Raw genomic sequence first — 20,541 nt, 5'->3', positions numbered from 1 at the left:
ATCACACGGTGAATCACACAGTACCACAGATTAATAGGGATAGTACTCTGTGATCACACCACAATCCACATAGTAACCAAAGAGTATAATCACTACGTGATACACAGATCGTGATAGTAACTTTTCAACTTTATTAGCCATAGACTATAATAGCACAGATAGCTACCATCAAAAAGTAATAATGCACAGTCCACAGAGTACATTGATGTACCTATAGGGGCTCAGAATAAGGACTATTAGAAGTAGCCCTATTGTGACACTTACTGTTAGAGCGAGATAGCTAAATACATTTAAGCTCTTATTAGAACGTGACGAAATGATTATGTTTTGTCCTTATCACCGTGGCCACTTTTTTTTGTTTGCCAAAATGTATTTGTACGTGAGGTTTTGGCAAACAACGTGAAGTGAGGCTCTTTAATTTGAAGCTTCCAGGATCATAAAAATGGCGTATGGCAGATACAAGTTAGCCCTGCAATCGCACCTGGTGGTAAGTGATGATGCAGATTGAGATGCAAGCGGGCTAACCTGGAAAGGGTATGGCATTTAAATGTTATGTTTTGCTCCACTCTACTTAACTCATTTTAAATACCTACTTAAAATAAAAATCTTGAAATTCATACAAAATACTTTATTTCAACAATAACCCAAATTAATAATTTATTATTAATAAATAAAATAAATAAAATGCATTTGTAAGCACTTGCAGAGAGCTTCGTAAGCTTAAGCGTATTGGTTGTCATCTAGCGCATTAATTCTTTATGTCGGCTCTTCGACCATAATTGACTCTATCGATGGCTCTCCACGAAGTCACTGAAACAAAAATAATTTTAACTATTAATATTGAAATATTCGTCATGATCAAACCATCATCGGCCCACTACTGAGCTCGGGTCTCCTCTCAGAATGAGAAGGGTTTAGGCCATAGTCTGCCACGCTGACCCAGTCCGGATTGGCAGACTTCACACACCAATAGCCCGCGATAGGCGATGGCCGGCATAAAAAAGTGTTATTTCTTGTACGATCGTACGGAACCCTTCGTGTGCGAGTCTAACTCGCACTTGATCGCAGCGAATTGCCTTGCCTTGAAGCGATTTGCCTCCTCATTTCTAATTCGAACTGCTAGCCTTGCAACATCAGTTTTCCCCTCCAATTATAATAATATGGATACCTTTCTTTTAGATTGGATCATCACTTGCCACCAGGTCCGATTGCAGCCAAGCACTAGTCTATGAATTTTAAAAAAAATATGATCTATTACCCGATCACTTGCGGTAGATCCTGAGCCTTAGCAATGTCTTTGTGACCCAACCGCTCCTGCTTGGGGTAGGAATGCAGCGTGACCGGCGCGTGCCCGGCCTGTCGAGACTGCACTATCGCCTCGTACAACTGTAATATCACATTATGACACTAGTAAGAAAAGTTAGTCAGTGGCACCGATTCCGTTGTCTTTCTCTATACTAAATTTAAAGTATCTGCATCCTTTTCTTTTTAACAATGCTAAAAAGGGACAGAACATGAATTTAAACAGTAAGCTCGCGACTGAGCGCTAAAATCACGTGTTTTACCATCTAAAAATTAATTTTAAAACTGTCAAACTGCATCTGTCCTTTTTATATTACATTAGCAAGAAGAAGATGCGAATACTCTAAAATTAGGTTGTACTCAGAATCAGTACCAGTATACAACTATGACTAGAAGCGCATTCGTTTATTATAATAGAATCTGATCTCCTCTGTAATAAATTGTCATACTAATTAGAAAAATTGGCAATATAATTGTGTGTCTAAGCAATTTTTTATTTTATTTTATTTGTCACAGAACCGCCCATAGGATAACACACTTAAATTACATAATATGGTTTTATAGGTCTTGTGTAACTCAATTCACGGGCAGTCACAACGTGCATTTAAAAAACAAGTCATACAATAAAATAACCTAACCTGAAAAACATGCAAAATATACTTAAGCTTATAAATATTAATATAAATATTGGTTATTAATTATTATTGTAATGCCAATGAAAAAGAACTTTGCTTAAGGTAGGAGTTCAGCATGACCAGCGCATGCCCGGCCTGCCGAGACGGCACTATCGCCTCGTTTGTAATATCACATTATTACACTTGTGAGAAAAGTTGGTCATTATACAACAATAATTATAAGCATATTCGTTTATTATCGCCTCTATCGTCTGGAACGTACAAACCTTTTTTCCAACATAATGCGGAACTATGACGTCATCCCGCGAGTGCAGTATCAAAATCGGTAGCTCCGGGATATGAGTTAAGTGCAAATCCGATTTGAACTCGTGCTCCGGAGCTGAGCGGAATGGAGACACGAAGGAATTGTCGAAGTAAGGCAGCCATCGCACCAACTAAGGACAAAATGATAAGATTTTCAATACAATGGCCTCGATTCTGAAAACAAAATTTAAGTTTTTTCATTTTTTTCTTTTTAATATTCCTAAAAAGAATGGAAAATGAATATTAAAAAAGACTGTAAATTTTAGTGCACTCTACAAGTTTAAAGAATAGGCTCACGACTGGCACCGAAATCACGAGGTTTTATCCTTTTCTTATTACATTGGTAAGAAAAATTTATGTGACTAGCTAATGCTCGCGACTTCGTCCGCGTGGACTATACAATTTCTAACACCTATTTCACCCCCTTAGGGGTTGAATTTTCAAAAATCCTTTCTTAACGGATGCCTCCGACATAATAGCTATCTGCATGCCAAATTTCAGCCCGATCCGTAGTTTGAGCTGTGCGTTGATAGATCAGTCAGTCAGTCAGTCAGTCAGTCAGTCCGTCAGTCACCTTTTCCTTTTATATATTTAGATTTAGTAAACTAATTATTACTTATTCGTGAACAGATTTTTTTTTTAATGATTTAACAAATTCATGGTTTTGTTTCCTCTACTTGTGCTATAAGACATCATTGCTATCTGGTAGATAGCAATGATGTCTTATAGCACAAGTAAAGGAAACAATCTAAAATAGTATCTACCAAATTTCATGATTGTAGGTCAACGGGAAGAACGGGAAGAAGATTTTGATTCCCTTTTCTTGACAGACACACAATGAAACAGACAATGAAGTGATCTTATAAGGGTTTCTTTTTTCCTTTTGAGGTAGGGAACCCTAATAACTTCAAAAATGTTTTATTAATCCCCTACCACAGCTAGTGGATGGTACTTGACTTCGTCTGCCAGATTGTTGAAGGGGGCCTCCAATATCAGGCCTCTAGGTAATGGCAGGGGGTCCGAACTTCCTAAAATATCCTTTGACAGCCTTTGTAGGTTGCCTAAAAGGTGTGACGAAATGCCTGTACCTGGAAAAAAATTCAAAGGTCTGATATTTCAAATGGTTCGAAGGTCTTGTAAGGGTAAGGCTACATAGAATAACTGATAGACCGGGTCCCAAGGTGCTAGAATGGCGACCTCGCACCAGCAAGTGCAACGTTGGAAGACCCTGTACGGGAGCGAGGTGCAGGCTCGACCGTACTATAGGGAGATCTCCAACCGAGCGGTTGGTTGTGCTCGGTAGCGCCAGCTGGGCCGACGGTTGTGTCTTGAAACTTCTATATATAGTCCAGCTTGCTGAAAACTCCGTAAGTGAGAGTACTGTCGGTGGTACATTTGTTGGGGACTACGTCATGAAATGTTATCGATTGAATAGCGCCATCTAGTTTCTACTGTGGCAACCGCCACATCACTCCCCTCCGAGACGAACGCTCGGTGGGAGATCTCCCTTTGGTACGGTCGAGCCTGCACACCGCTCCCGTACAACCCCCTTTAGATGGACAGGCGTCATCAAACGAGTTGCAGGAAGTCGCCGCGCCTGGATGGCGGCGGCGCAAGACCATAGGATGTAGAAGTCCTAAGTCCAGCAATAAACGTCTATCGTTAGATAATGATCCTATCAGTAGATAGTAACAGGCCTGCCACGTGACCTTGCCACCTGACTGACCCATCGCTTCCTCGCCGCTGGCTGACGGGCGCTCGCCGGGACATCTCTGGCAGGCTGGACCTCGCTGAGGGGCGGGCGACAGCCACACGCCGATCGCACTGCAGCGCGTACCACGGGACTTGACTCCACTGGTACCAATGGCCAGGGTCACACCCCGTGACCCGTCTGTAGTTGCATGCGGCGTTACAACCACTGAAGGGGGCCAACGCCCCGAACAGTTACCGTCAGGGTCTGCGTGGACGTACGCAACACCACATTAGTATTCACAATGCTCCCAAACGAAGCCATGGCGATTCGCTAGTCAAGTAAATACAGTGCGCAGCTGAAAGTAATGTACATTGACCTTCAGAAGAAGATAGCAAATTTGTAGAGCGTTGTCTCTGTCGTTGAGACCTACAAAGACTGACCGAGACAACGCTCTACAAAGCCGAAATGTCATTCTAAATCTCATACATACCTAAGGAATGTCCCCATACAAAAACCGGTGGTTTAGCATTTGCTTTGCTTATAGTGGTGTTTAGCCAGGCATATACTATCAGGGCATCCTCCACCACACCGTCTTCTGTCGGCAGCACGTTGGTCGAGTCAGCGTAACCTGGGACCATAAGACATCATCATATAGGTGTCACCGACAGTCCTCTGTGCAGGGCCTCCATGGAGGTCGATGAAACACCGACGCACGTGCTCCTGGAGTGCACGGGCGTAGCAGGTCAACGTGAACGCCATTTGGGTTCCCCGACCTCACTCCATGAAGCCCTCGGCAACCTGGGCGGTCTATTTGGCTTCTGGAGCGAGCTTGGATGAATGGAGTGAAGACTTCAGCGGGGAGGGGCAATACACGCACAACAGACGGAAACGTTTCAGTGCGGAAACCAGCCTAGAGCGAAGAATAAGACATCATCATTTACTGGGTTCCGTACCCGTAGGATGCCCAGCGGGACCTTCCTACTAAGCCTCCACTGTCCGTCCATCCGTCTGTCTGTCAGCGGACTTTATCTCGTGAACAATTAGTAGAGTTGAAATTTTCACAAAATTTCTATTGCCGCTACAACGACAAAATATATAAATCCCGCAACGTCCGCCTTCTAATCGGAGGTCGAGGGTTCGATCCCGGGCATGCACCTCTAACTTTTCGGAGTTATGTGCGTTTTTTAAGTAATTAAATATCACTTGCTTTAACGGTGAAGGAAAACATCGCGAGGAAACCTGTATGCCTGAGAGTTCTCCATAATGTTCTTAAAGGTGTGTGAAGTCTACTAATCCGCACATGGCCAGCGTGGTAGACTATGGCCAAAACCCTTTTCTCTGAGAGGAGACCCGTGCTCTGTAGTGAGCCGGCGATCGGTTGATCATGATGATGATGATGATGATGCAAGTAAAGAATAGTTACCTCTATAGTCAAAAGCGATAGTGTGGAAATCCATTTTTTGAAAAAACTTGTACAACACCAGCCGATGCGTCGCTGCACGAGTGTTAGAATTACCTGAAAAATCACTACACATATTATTGATGTGAAAGTGTGTTTGTTTGTTGGTTTGTCCTTCAATCACGCTGCAACGGAGCAAAGGATCGACGTGATTTTTTTGTTTGGGTATAGTTAAAGACCTGGAGAGTGACAAGCTACCTCTTATCTCGAAAATCGAATATTGACATAGAAGATAGATTGAGTTCAGCATCCCACAAGGTACAGTGGTCTGCAAGAAATATTGTAAAAAGAAATAAAGAGTATAAAAAGAATACTCGGCTGAGTTTGTTGTGGGCTCTTCTCAGACCTGGGCGCGTTTGGAACCCTCGTAGCTTTAGTTTTAATTTGGCGTAAAAATTATCACCACTATATATATCATCATCTTACAAATGCAAACAGACTATCAAAAAGCGTATTTTTTTACCTAATTTGAATAAACGTTTTGAATTTTGACTTTTGTATATCGACCTTTAGAATGAAATTTCGGCTTTGTAGAGCGTTGTCGCTGTCACTCATATCTGTGACGTTTTATCCGTTTATCGGTCTCAATGACAGAGACAACGCTCTACGAAACCGCTATCTCTTTCTAAAGGTACAATATTTTCTGCCGCGTACCTACTGTACATTACTATCTTGACAGAGAAAAGAATCTTAGAATAGAATAGAATATGTTTCATTCAAGTTTTTTTTTAAATAGAGATAGCGAGCAAACGAGCAGGCGGGTCTGATGACTAACCTGATGTTAAGTAAAGTAAACTTTTTACAAGTGCTTATGAATCATCAGGTAGTTTTAATTTACCACTGATGGTTCGGAATGCCGTTCCTACCGAGAAGATACCACTTACCGTGACAATAGATCATAATGGGTAGCTTAGAGTTAACTAGCTCTGCGTCCAGGGTTTCACTCAATTTCTCTTTATCCGCATTTGGTTCGAAGCTGCCTTTATGCTTCTCATACAATCTCTTTGGTAGAATGTGCCATGTCGCTGTCACTTATATCTGTGACGTTTTGTCGGTCTCAACGACAGAGACAACGATCTACTAAACCGCTATCTCTTTCTAAAGGTACAATATTTTCTGCCGCGTACCTACTGTACATTACTATCCAGAGAGAGAGAAAAGAATCTTACCATGACAATAGATCATAATGGGTAGCTTAGAGTTAACTAGCTCTGCGTCCAGGGTTTCACTCAATTTCTCTTTATCCGCATTTGGTTCGAAGCTGCCTTTATGCTTCTCATACAATCTCTTTGGTAGAATGTGCCATGTCGCTGTCACTTATATATGTGACGTTTTGTCGGTCTCAACGACAGAGACAACGATCTACTAAACCGCTATCTCTTTCTAAAGGTACAATATTTTCTGCCGCGTACCTACTGTACATTACTATCCAGAGAGAGAGAAAAGAATCTTACCATGACAATAGATCATAATAGGTAGCTTAGAGTTAACTAGCTCTGCGTCCAGGGTTTCACTCAATTTCTCTTTATCCGCATTTGGTTCGAAGCTGCCTTTATGCTTCTCATACAATCTCTTTGGTAGAATGTGCCATACACCTGAAATTGAAGTCAAAGTCAACTTTGAAGTAAACTTCTTTTCTACCACCAACTCGGAAATGGGGATTCACACTGCCAATTCATCCCGACAGATGGCGCATAAGCGAACCGGCCATAGAGATAGCATATCATCTGTGGAACAGGCTATACTGAGCTGTCAAACTCCATGGAGTTTCAGGAACAGCTTCAATAAAATTTTCATAGATGTCTCTTGAATATTTCGCATAGGTCGCCACGAAAGAGGAAAAATACTATCTATGCCACAGATCTAAGACTGACATAAGAATATGCCCATAGGTTAAATAGTTACTCTTTGTTCTTCATATTATTATGTCATTGATTGACACGACCTAAAGCATAGATCATCTAGATACTTATATCACAGAAGAGATAATAATAGTCTTATAGGTATTATTTTTCGTCTTTAGTGGTGGTAATATAATAATAATAATAATAATAATAAATACACTTTATTTGCACAACCACAAGAAGGATTACATTAAAGAATAAAAAACACAGACAGAAGGAAGATACAAAAGGCGGCCTTATCGCTAATTAGCGATCTCTACCAGGCAACCTTGAAGATTGGAAAGTATAAGGAAAATTAGATTGCAGGTGGTGTGTAATATACTAATAAACATACATTCAAATAACTGATACATACTAATACATAAACCACTAATACATGTATTAAATAATATGTATAATACCAATATACTAATAAAATAGACTAATATATACTCCATAATCGTACTTAAAGAGAAACAAATATGATTGTCGTCTTCAGTTTGTAAGATAATGATTCTTCACTGCAGTTTTAAAGGAGTCTAGTGACTTTGATTTCCGTATGGTCAATGGTAGTGCATTCCAAAGTTCAACAGCTCGCACAGTGAATGAGTTGCCATAGAATTTCGTTTTATGACTCGGCGTTTCTAACATTAAGGTTCGGCAGGATCTTATGTCGGTTTGCACTCCAAGAAAACTAAACTTCTCCTTGAGGTAAGGGGGAGTTTTTAAGTGATATAGCACACAGTAAAGAAGAGAAAGTACATGCAAATCCCGGCGAGCGACGGCGAATAGGGAGCCATTTGAGCTTTTGACGAAATTCAGATACATGGTCATATTGCGAAATATGAACCGAATGGCAAGATTTTGGAGTCGCTCAAGCTTGTTAAGTTGGTCCTCAGTCAAGTTGAGATAGCTTGCGTCCGCATAATCGAGAATAGAGAGAAGGAGAGAATGTGCCAACATAACTTTGGTTGGAATTGGCAAGAGATAACGCAACCGTCGCAAAGAACTCATCGTCGCAAATGTTCTTCTGCTCAACTTTTTTAGATGTACAGACCAGGACAGTTGTTGATCTAAGTGGATACCTAGGTCTTTAACAGAGTCAGAGTAAGGAATAACAACGCCATTAAAGAGGATCGGAGAAAGGCCTTGCAAGTTAACTTTTGCAATGTATCCTGGACTGCCAATAACAATAGCCTGAGATTTTGCAGGATTAACGCGTAGCCCAAACTGTCTGCTCCAATCAGCAATATATTCAGCGCCATTTATGAAAATTTTCTAGAACGTTGCCTGGAAACCTCCTCATTATAATTTGATTATTATGGGGAGGATTATAGAGGATTATGATCAGCTTCGCAACCCGTTGAGCTATGTCGGTTACTCTAGTTCTCCTACGGATCTCCTCATTTCTGATTTGATCACGTAGAGAAACTCCAAGCATAGCTATCTCCATCGCTCGCTGAGTCTCTGAGCTTTCGTCTTATCACTTCTTACCTATCACGGGGTTTTAGATAGGTGTCCCAAAACATTGAATAGTGACAAAAATGTTGCGAAAACAATATAATTATGATCATTATCACCTCGCGATAGTAACTAAGTATACTTGTTGACGTCAATACGCGGGTGCTATCACGAAATATCAAACACTAGAGATTGCCCGCGGCGTCGCCCGTGTGGATTGAGATTTTTTAAAAATCCCGTGCGAACTCTTTAATTTAAAAAAAAAGCTTTATTTTCCTTTCATATTAACATTGGTACATATTATTCTAAAAAAAAAAAAAACTTTGATTTATCGGGATAAAAAGTAACCTATGTCCTTCTCCGGGATGCAAGCTATCCCTATACCAAATTTCGTTAAAATCGTCGGTCGTGAAAAGCTAGCAGACAGACAGACACATCGCATTTAAATATCAGTCGACCGCGCCCGCCACCACCCCCGCATCCGCGCGTTGTGAGAACAAGCACTAAGAGCCCTCGCCCACGGCGACTTTTTGTAGCGATACAGTAGCGATGCTGTCGCGCGTCCGCATCGATACAGTCGCGAAGCGGTCGCTAGCTGTGTGCCCTCGCCCACGGTCTCAGATTCAGTCGCGATGCAAACGCGATATTGTCGCGCTTCTGTGTCGATGCAAACGAGAAAAAATGTTGCACTGATGCTCGGTTCTCTATTCACGCGCCACCCTCCCTCCGTTCTTCCCCCGATGTCATCCGACAAAGTCGCGCGTTTGCATCGATACAGTCGCGATGCAGTAGCACGTTGCAAATGCGACTAACACGCGTTAGTAGTGATGCTGGCGTGCGTTTAGTAAACGCGCGACAGCATCGCTACAAAAAGTCGCCGTGGGCGAGGGCTCTAAGTGATAATAACTTACCAATTTTGATCGCGCAATTGTCAACCTTCGAATGGTATTCGATGTTGAAGTTCCTCCCGCCCTCGATACCGCTGGCTGAGGGCTCGTCGTAGTCTACGTTTAGAGGCCATTTTACTAAAGCAAAAACAAATTGAATCACATTTCTATGCATCTTTTTAGGGTTGTAAAACGGAACCCTTATAGGATCACTTTGTTGTCTGTCTGTCTGCCTGTCAAGAAACCCACATGGTACTTCCCGTTGACCTAGAATCATGAAATTTGGCAGGTAGGTGGGTCTTATAGCTGGCTTTAGGGAAAAAATCGGAAAACCGTGAATTTAGGGTTAGATCACACAAAAAAAATTAAATTGTGGTCATGAACTAATAATTAGTATTTTCAATATTCGAAGTAAGATAACTATATCAAGTGGGGTATCATATGAAAGGACTACTTGTGCATTCTAAAACAGATTTATATTTATTTTTATGCATCATAGTTTTTGAATTATCGTGCAAAATGTCGAAAAATACGACTGTAGTACGGAACCCTCAGTGTGCGAGCCTGACTCGCACTTGGCTGGTTTTTTAAGGGTTCCGTACCTCAGGAGGAAAAATCCGGCCAAGACAGACAGACGGACGGACAGATATACAGACACCTCAATTAAATACAAACAATTAAAAACACCTCAATCAATTAAAACCTATAGTATAGTATACCTACTTCCCGTTGACCTAGGAACATGAAGCGCGCCCCACCTCTAAACCAAAGATATTTAAATATGTAACTAGATGATGCCCGCGACTTCGCCCGCGTGGATTAAAAAGCTCTTTCAATTCTTTTGGAGAAATGAGTTATTTTCCTGGTGGGAAATCATGAATTTTCCAGGATAAAAAGTAGCCTATGGTCTTCCCCGGCATACCCAATTTTAACCAAAATCGGTTGAACAGAAGAAAGAAGCCGTGAAAGTGTTACAAACAGACAGACAAACTTTCGCATTTATGATATTAGTAGGTAGGTATGGATAAAATAATCCATACTAATATTATAAATGCGATATACTAATATTATAAAGTGTGTCTATCTGTCTGTCTGCTAGCTTTTCACAGCCCATCCGTTCAACCGATTTTGACTAAATTTGGTACACAGACAGACAGCTTGCATGCCGGGGAAGGACATAGTTTACTTTTTATCCCGGAAAATCAAAGAGTTCTCACGGGATTTTAAAAACTTAATCCGCACGGACGAAGTCGCGGGCATCATCTAGTCCTACACAAATACTAGAGATATTAGGAAATTGATGACTTGTTATTATTGATTAAAAACAGTTTCAAAGGTCAAAACTAACCAGACACCAAGGAAGTGATTACCCTACTATAATAAGTCAATGCGCCAAGGTTTTAATGATTAACAGTTTTAATTTTTTTAATATCAAAAACATCGTTTTATGATCTCATACCTAGGTATATCTAAATTAAATATATAACACGAAAAAGTGACTGACTGACTGACTGACTTACTTATCTATCAACTCAAATTACTGGACGTTATATATGAGACAAACAAGTTGTTCCAACAAATTGCGATAAAATTTAATGAGGCTTTGTAATGTTGTTTATGTCGTAAATGCAAAAGTATGTTTGTCTGTTTACAGCTTATCCATTTAACCAATTTTGATTTTTGTTACAGAAACGACTTGCATCTCGCAGATATACTCGCAAATATGGATTTATAATTTTTATAATAATAATGATTAGGCAAACTGCTCGGGAGATAGATTATAGAAATAGAAATAGAAATAGAAATAGTTTTTTATTTGCCAGAATGTGGTACAATTTGGTCTTAAATCTATTTTGAGCCCTTGACATTCAACCAATAATTTGGTGTGCAACTTATTATAGTAACTACATTATCATAGAATAATAAAGTGTGAAAATTAACAATCAATAATCTACTTAACTTATTTATATTTAAATGTATCTATCTAGAAAGTACCTAATGTTAACAATATGATTTTATTCAAATATAAAAAACCCCTGTCAAGTCAATAATAATTATTAAAAAAAAAGAAGTATACATGTTCATCAGTTAAAAAAATAGAAATAACAATCTTAGAATAACACCACAATACTTAAGGTCATATCCATATCAATGAGTCAGTCATATCAATCATAAATTATTAAATATAAACATTTTATCCGCCTCTTTAAAATTAAAAAAAAAAAAAAAAAAAAAAAAAAATATAGTAAACAACTGAATGCATATACAGCTAATGCACTCTCCATTCCCTCACTCTCATAGCCCGATGGGACGGAAATCCGACACGACCAATCACAAGACCGACGGTATTGGGGTGACACACCGTCAACTTCCTAACTTGGGGCTAGTACTGAGAATTTCTTAACAGAAAAATCCAATACCTACTTACTATTTTTGCGATCGTTTTTATTCTGGAAAATCAAAAAGTTTTCACAGGATTTTTAACCTAAATCCTAAATCGACGCGGCGAAGCTGCGGGTATCATAAAATTTTTTTGTGATGTGTAAAACTTAAAACAGTGATAGCCTAGTGGTTAGGACGCCCACCTCCTAATCGGAGGACGGGGGTTCGATCCAGGGAACGCACCTCTAACTTTTTGGAGTTGTGTCTTATAAGTAATTAAATATCACTTGCTTTAACGGTGAAGAAAAGCATTATAAGGATACCTGCATACCTGAGAGTTCTCCATAATATTCTCAAAGGTGAGTGAAGTCTACCAATAAACATAAAACCCTCACTCTGCGAGGAGACCTGTGCTCTGCAGTAAGCCGGCGATGGGCTGATTATGGAGATGAAGATAAGATGATGTATATGCTTGGGCCACGGCAATGTTATCTATACAGTATTCCAACTTCATACAAACGGGCGAAACGCGAGCTAAATTACCTACGCGCCTCGATCTCGCGGTGCGCTCGCGGTGCAGCCAGTCGCGACTGTGCCGCAATGACGAACGGACGGTGTTTTGTTTTTTTATTAACCGCGCGATTTTTTCACTAAAAATAAGTTCAAGTACATATTTAAACACAAAGTAAGTAAATGTAATTAAAATGCCGGAGGCGGGCAGCCTGTTCGCATGTTTCGCATGTTTACGTACCGCGCTGCTGTAGGTGTTTATTTCAAAGATACGACCGAGTTACAATACATGTACGAAATGTTACTGTATAGATAACATTACCGTGCTTGGGCGCTCCGCGATGCACAAACCGGTTTGGCGAGTGGCTAGTAGACTTCACGGTGCGCGGTGCCACGTCATAACACGTAAATCGCGAGCATTCAGTAACATTTCGTTAATTACCGACCTACATTTTACCTACCAATATTATTAAGATCGCATCGATTTCATCAGTTTTGATTTGTACCTAGTTACTAGTTTAGTTTAGGAATGTGCAAAATCCATATAAACTCAAGAGAGTTTCTGGATGTCAACCGTAAAATTGTATAATTATTATTTGGCTGAAATCATCATCATCATCATGATCAACCCATCACCGACTCACTACAGAGCGCGGGTCTCCTCTCAGAGTGAGAAGGGTTTTTGGCCATAGTCTACCACACTGGCCATGTGCGGATTAGTAGACTTCACACACCTTTGAGAACATTATGGAGAACTCTCAGGCATGCAGGTTTCCTCACTATGTTTTCCTTCACCGTTAAAGCAAATGATATTTAATTAATTCAAACGCACGTAACTCCGAAAAGTTAGAGGTGTGTGCCCGGGATCGAACCGACCTCCGATTAGAAGGCGGACATCCTAACCACTAGGCTATCACAGCTTGGCTGAAATAAAGAATTAAAAAAAAAGTCATAAAATTTGTCAAAAACTTACCAATGTTAAGAAAAATGAGGTTTCTCCGGAATGTTTTGGAATATTTGAACAGTAGTGGTGCTATGACTACGTGCACCACAAAAATGCCTGCAGTGATAGATGCACCTAGCACTAGGGCCCTGGAAAAACAAACTGGTCAACACACAATTTTCACACAAAGGGTTCCGTACCTCAAAAGGAAAAACGGAACCCTTATAGGATCACTTTGTTGTCTGTCTGTATGTCTGTCTGTCGATCTGTCAAGAAACCTACAGGGTACTTCCCGTTGACCTAGAATCATGAAATTCGGCAGGTAGGTAGATCTTATAGCTGACATTCAGGGAAAAATCTGAAAACTGTGAATTTGTTGTTAGGTAGGTACATATTATCACAAAAAAAATTAAATTGTGGTCATGAAATAATAATTAGCATTTTCAATTTTCGAAGTAAGATAACTATATTAAGTGGGGTATATGAAAGGTCTTCACCTGTGCATTCAAAAACAGATTTTTATTTATTTTTATGCATCATAGTTTCTGAATTATCGTGCAAAATATCGAAAAAATACGACTGTAGTACGGAACCCTCGTTGCGCGAGCCTGACTCGCACTTGGCCGGTTTTTTTAAGGATTCCATACGTCAAAAGGAAAAAGGAACCCTTATAGGATCACTTTGTTGTGTTTGTCGTGTCTGTCAAGAAACCTATAGGGTAATTCCCATTGACCTAGAATTATCAAAGGCAGGTAGGTAGGTTTTATAGCACACGTAAGGGGAAAAATCTGAAAACCATGAATTGGTTACATCACAAAAAAAAATGTGTTCACAAAAAAATAATTAGTATTTTTGTCTATCAAAGTAAGATTAATATGTACCATGGTTTTTGGATTTATTGCTTTACTTGTGCTATAAGACCTACCTACCTATTTGCCAATTTTGCCATTTTATGATTCTAGGTCAACGGGAAGTACCCTATAGGTTTTCTTTACAGACAACAGTGATCCTATAAGGGTTCCTTTTGAGGCACAGAACCCTAAAAATTAAGTTAATATTTCTTGTTCATTTTGAGTAAGAGAACAATCTCAGCCGCGAAGCCTCTAGCTTACTTGCTGCTTGGTTGATTGAGTGAAAGGTAAGGAACATAAGTTATAATTTCTATAACCAACATGCTAAGTACCTATCCAAAAAGTAGTTCAAAAGCCTAGGTATAAATGTTCGAAAGTAACAGTTACTTTTTGACTAAATCTTAAGTAGGTACTAAGTATTTTCTAAGTAGAGAAACAAAAAAAATTATATTCTGATTACTCTGATTGTTATCGATTCTAGAATGATGATGAATGATTAATACTTACACAACAATGTATAGAGGCACTAATATGAGGAGTATTTTCATTTTTCTTTACTTGTAAACACTTTTTAAGCACCAATAAGTACAGGCTTTAGTTTTGTGGGTTTTATAAGGTTTAAATAACTATCTAAAGTTTAAAAGAAACTAAGTGAAACTACGCCACCTGTAAAATCCAAAACGGCACGTACTAGTTACAAAAACTAATAAGTCTAATTAATTATTATTACACAGAATTTTAATTAAAATTACAAAACAATAGCACTAAAACTTCGTAACTTGAGCAATGATGCACAACATATGTAACACAAAATAATAAAACTAAACAATACTAACATTGTAAAGTTAGAATTGAAATGATATGAAACTAAAAGCGAGGCGAAAGAAACCTTATCAAAAATATCTGAGAAAAATATACTCGAACCGATCACCATGTACTCTGTGCCGATCACGATCACAACCACCGATCACAACCCGTAGGGCGATTGTCTAAAACCTGCAATCAATCATTATTACAATCTCAATTGTTCTGATTGGCTGAATTTGTGCCATTCTTGTTGCAACAATGCATTGTAGCCAATAGTGAGCGAGCATTAACCAATCAGAGATGATTGCGATCGTGACATTGTAGCTGTCAAACAACCGCGGCAGCAGGCCGATTACGAATCGACTGCATCTATCATTTAATGACAGCATCAATGTCAAAATATGGTTTTCCTATCACGGTTCGGTGAGACAGTCCACAAAGGATAGATGTGGACAAAAAAATGTTTTGACAGTTCATTTACACTATCGATAAAATTTATTGTATGAAAAATGCTATTGCGGACGCGTTTTGAAGTTTGATGTCATATAAGAACCTCGACAAATGTTACGTCAAATGAGATTTTCATTGAAACAACTCGAGAGGTGTTTTTATCAGTGACATAAGCTATCCGCAAATCGTTTTACTACTCATATTAATTAAAATAAAGTTATGAAAGGGATTAAAAAAGGCTATAGTAATTCTTCTGCTAGATAAGAAATCAATTATTAATTTTAGAAGCTAGTATAATAGTATAAAAGTATTTTTAGATTAATGTAAGTCTCATAAGTACTTTTAAAAGAATATGTGATGACTCTTTCATTAGTAGGTTTGATGCACAGAGTACATTAAATATAGAGGTATACTAACACTGAGAAACGAGAATCACAGAGTACTTTTTACACGCACCTATAACTTCTTGGAGAACAGTTATGTGCATTTTAACTAAATAATTAAATATCATTGCTTTAACGGTGATGGAAAACATTGTGTGGAAACCTGCATGCCTGAGAGTTCTCCAAAATGTTATCAAAGGTGTGTGAAGTGAAGTCTACCAATCCGCATTTGGCCAGCATGGTAGACTATGGCCAAAACTCTTCTCACACTCAAGAGAACCGTACTCTATAGTGAGCCAGCGACAAGCTGAACATAATAGTATACCTTTGACTCCTTTGAGAACAATATGGAGAACTCTCAGGCATGCAGATTTCCTCATGATGTTTCCTTCACCGCTAAACCAAGTTAAGTACAATTAATTGTTTAAAACGCACATAACTCTTAGAGATGCGTACCTAGAATTGAACCCCCAACCTTCAATTATTCAGAGGTGAACATCCTAACCACTAGGCTCTTCGGGGAATTTCTAAATTTATTCCCCAAAGTAATGTCCAAAAGTCAAATCATTTTCTGATTTAATTGATTTAACTTTGGAAATTACTTTGGAATTTAAATTATTTAGGCAAATAAAACAACAGTTTGATGATTTTTTATGTATTCTTTTATTAAAGTAGATTAGATTCAGACATTTTAATTATATCACCATCTGCTTCTTATAATAAAACAACAGTTTGATGATTTTTTATGTATTCTTTTGTTAAAGTAGATTAGATTCAGACATTTTAATTATATCACCATCTGCTTCTTATAAATCTAATCTGGCACCGTTCATTATTTTATTTGTCTCTGCACGGGGTCCAAGAGCTCGAGTTCACAACATATCCCAATCCATATCTTTGTCTGGATGAAGAAATGAATGCAGCACTGTATCACCTTTGCCTGAAAAAAAATTATGATAACTGAGTAAGTGACCACTGACTGTGTTGCTTAATCTATACCACTAGGCACTACCAGCTTCTGTTTAGGTATGACGTTGTCTGCGAAGACTTTAGAATCAGTGTATATGGTATCTTTGTTACTAATTTAGCTAATCCAAATTGTTTCTTTAAATATTTGTGGTGCGAAGGAGTAAGAAACATCCAAACTTTCATATGAAGAGCAACGTTTTAGGCAGCTCTAGATACATAAGGAAACATACTCGAGAAAGCACTTGTAGTGTGGAGGTACTTACTATGAAGTCATAACCACCAGTAGCAATGGTCTCAATTTGTATAATAGGTACTTTATGAAACGCTGTTAAAACTCCTCTAACTTTTCGGAGTTTAATACCATTGTAACAACTAAATATCACTTGCTTAGCTGTGAAGGAAAGGGAAGATCGTGAGGAAACCCGCATGAGAGCCTTTACTTGTATTGAATGATAACGTTTGTTAACTTACGAGTTCTAACTTCCAAGCAGCCACAGTCCGTCAATAAGGGTCCCAATACTTAGGCAAATCAGTGCCCAGGCATTTGCGTATAAGTTCAGTGAAAAAACTAAGTCTCCGGAGTCCGAGGAGCAAGCAAAGTTGCAGAATTAATCACAAAAAACAAACGCGTAAACTAAGGAAAAACAACAAAAAAATGTACTTTGTGGTCTGGGGTTCTAAATAGTTACCACAGACTAACTACTTATTTGTAATAAGTAACGTAGCCAAATTTAGGAGACTGTTATGTCCATGTAAATTGCTAGATTACCAAGTGATTACCATAGATATTCGATTTAGTCGGGTTATAAATAGGTCCGTGCTACCAATACGTCATCAAAATGTCGATAATGACCAAATGCGATATAGTGCATTAGTCGTCCGCGATAGCAAATTTACGGCAATCGGCAGGCCGATTGCCGTAAACTGACATGTGACATCGCAATAGAAATATCCTTAAGAATCGTGATCGTTACAGTTGATAAATTTGCTATCGCGGACGACTAATGCACTATATCGCATTTGGTCATTATCGACATTTTGATGACGTATTGGTAGCACGGACCTATTTATAACCCGACTAAATCGAATATCTATGGTAATCACTTGGTAATCTAGCAATTTACATGGACATAACAGTCTCCTAAATTTGGCTACGTTACTTATTACAAATAAGTAGTTAGTCTGTGGTAACTATTTAGAACCCCAGACCACAAAGTACAATTTTTTGTTGTTTTTCCTTAGTTTACGCGTTTGTTTTTTGTGATTAATTCTGCAACTTTGCTTGCTCTTCGGACTCCGGAGACTTAGTTTTTCTCACTGAACTTATACGCAAATGCCTGGGCACTGATTTGCCTAAGTATTGGGACCCTTATTGACGGACTGTGGCTGCTTGGAAGTTAGAACTCGTAAGTTAACAAACGTTATCATTCAATACAAGTAAAGGCTCTCATGCGGGTTTCCTCACGATCTTCCTTTTCCTTCACAGCTAAGCTAGTGATATTTAGTTGTTACAATGGTATTGAACTCCGAAAAGTTAGAGGAGTTTTAACAGCGTTTCATAAAGTACCTATTATACAAATTGAGACCATTGCTACTGGTGGTTATGACTTCATAGTAAGTACCTCCACACTACAAGTGCTTTCTCGAGTATGTTTCCTTATGTATCTAGAGCTGCCTAAAACGTTGCTCTTCATATGAAAGTTTGGATGTTTCTTACTCCTTCGCACCACAAATATTTAAAGAAACAATTTGGATTAGCTAAATTAGTAACAAAGATACCATATACACTGATTCTAAAGTCTTCGCAGACAACGTCATACCTAAACAGAAGCTGGTAGTGCCTAGTGGTATAGATTAAGCAACACAGTCAGTGGTCACTTACTCAGTTATCATAATTTTTTTTCAGGCAAAGGTGATACAGTGCTGCATTCATTTCTTCATCCTGACAAAGATATGGATTGGAATATGTTGTGAACTCGAGCTCTTGGACCCCGTGCAGACACAAATAAAATAATGAACGGTGCCAGATTAGATTTATAAGAAGCAGATGGTGATATAATTAAAATGTCTGAATCTAATCTACTTTAATAAAAGAATACATAAAAAATCATCAAACTGTTGTTTTATTTGCCTAAATAATTTAAATTCCAAAGTAATTTCCAAAGCTAAATCAATTAAATCAGAAAATGATTTGACTTTTGGACATTACTTTGGGGAATAATTTTAGAAGTTCCCGGAAGAGCTTAGTGGTTAGGATGTCCACCTCTGAATAATTGAAGGTTGGGGGTTCAATTCTAGGTACGCATCTCTAAGAGTTATGTGCGTTTTAAACAATTAATTATACTTAACTTGATTTAGCGGTGAAGGAAACATCATGAGGAAATCTGCATGCCTGAGAGTTCTCCATATTGTTCTCAAAGGAGTCAAAGGTATACTATTATGTTCAGCTTGTCGCTGGCTCACTATAGAGTACGGTTCTCTTGAGTGTGAGAAGAGTTTTGGTCATAGTCTACCATGCTGGCCAAATGCGGATTGGTAGACTTCACTTCACACACCTTTGATAACATTTTGGAGAACTCTCAGGCATGCAGGTTTCCATCACCGTTAAAGCAATGATATTTAATTATTTAGTTAAAATGCACATAACTGTTCTCCAAGAAGTTATAGGTGCGTGTAAAAAGTACTCTGTGATTCTCATTTCTCAGTGTTAGTATACCTCTATATTTAATGTACTCTGTGCATCAAACCTACTAATGAAAGAGTCATCACATATTCTTTTAAAAGTACTTATGAGACTTACATTAATCTAAAAATACTTTTATACTATTATACTAGCTTCTAAAATTAATAATTGATTTCTTATCTAGCAGAAGAATTACTATAGCCTTTTTTAATCCCTTTCATAACTTTATTTTAATTAATATGAGTAGTAAAACGATTTGCGGATAGCTTATGTCACTGATAAAAACACCTCTCGAGTTGTTTCAATGAAAACCTCATTTGACGTAAGATTTGTCGAGGTTCTTATACGACATCAAACTTCAAAACGCGTCCGCAATAGCATTTTTCATACAATAAATTTTATCGATAGTGTAAATGAACTGTCAAAACATTTTTTTGTCCACATCTATCCTTTGTGGACTGTCTCACCGAACCGTGATAGGAAAACCATATTTTGACATTGATGCTGTCATTAAATGATAGATGCAGTCGATTCGCAATCGGCCTGCGGCCTGCAGTGGCCCTACCGCGGTTGTTTGACAGCTACAATGTCACGATCGCAATCATCTCTGATTGGTTAATGCTCGCTCACTATTGGCCACAATGCATTGTTGCATCAAAAATCGCTCAAATTCAGCCAATCAGAACAATTGAGATTGTAATAATGATTGATGCAGGTTTTAGACAATCGACCTACAGGGCCACAATCACAACAAAGAGTATATAATCACTACGTTTGATCACAACGAGAGCGGACAGACCAGTGACGGAGACCACCACAGACCCACAGACCACTCACTATTGAAAACCACAGAACAAAGGCCCGCGTCCACTAGGCGCGCCGAGTCGAATCGAATCGAATCGCAAAAATTCGTCTCCTATATATTTAAACTGTGTCCATC

At 38.7% G+C, this 20,541-nt stretch overlaps 1 protein-coding gene across 6 annotated transcripts; it reads right to left on the bottom strand.

The window, feature by feature from the left end:
* Positions 1 to 613: 613 nt before the first annotated feature.
* Positions 614 to 18,826, bottom strand: LOC117993880 (lysophosphatidylserine lipase ABHD12). Of its 6 annotated transcripts, none has more exons than XM_069507227.1 (11): positions 15,146 to 15,348; positions 14,817 to 14,975; positions 13,489 to 13,607; positions 9,648 to 9,761; positions 6,847 to 6,987; positions 5,357 to 5,449; positions 4,424 to 4,561; positions 3,174 to 3,328; positions 2,204 to 2,371; positions 1,259 to 1,386; positions 614 to 810 (listed from the first exon to the last, which is right to left on the bottom strand). In XM_069507227.1, the coding sequence occupies exons 2-11, from the start codon at positions 14,855 to 14,857 to the stop codon at positions 786 to 788; spliced, it is 1,122 nt and encodes a 373-aa protein (XP_069363328.1). In that variant the 5' UTR covers positions 14,858 to 14,975; positions 15,146 to 15,348; the 3' UTR covers positions 614 to 785. The 6 variants fall into 6 exon arrangements, with proteins under 6 accessions (XP_069363328.1, XP_069363329.1, XP_069363330.1 ...); XM_069507228.1 differs by having other exon boundaries at positions 15,199 to 15,343; XM_069507229.1 differs by having other exon boundaries at positions 15,234 to 15,306.
* Between the last annotated feature and the right edge of the window lie 1,715 nt (positions 18,827 to 20,541).

Source organism: Maniola hyperantus, chromosome 25, assembly GCF_902806685.2.
Source record: "Maniola hyperantus chromosome 25, iAphHyp1.2, whole genome shotgun sequence".
Classification (NCBI taxonomy): domain Eukaryota; kingdom Metazoa; phylum Arthropoda; class Insecta; order Lepidoptera; family Nymphalidae; genus Maniola; species Maniola hyperantus.
The sequence above is the reverse complement of the archived record's forward strand: the minus strand, read 5'-3'. Positions and strand labels throughout refer to the sequence as shown.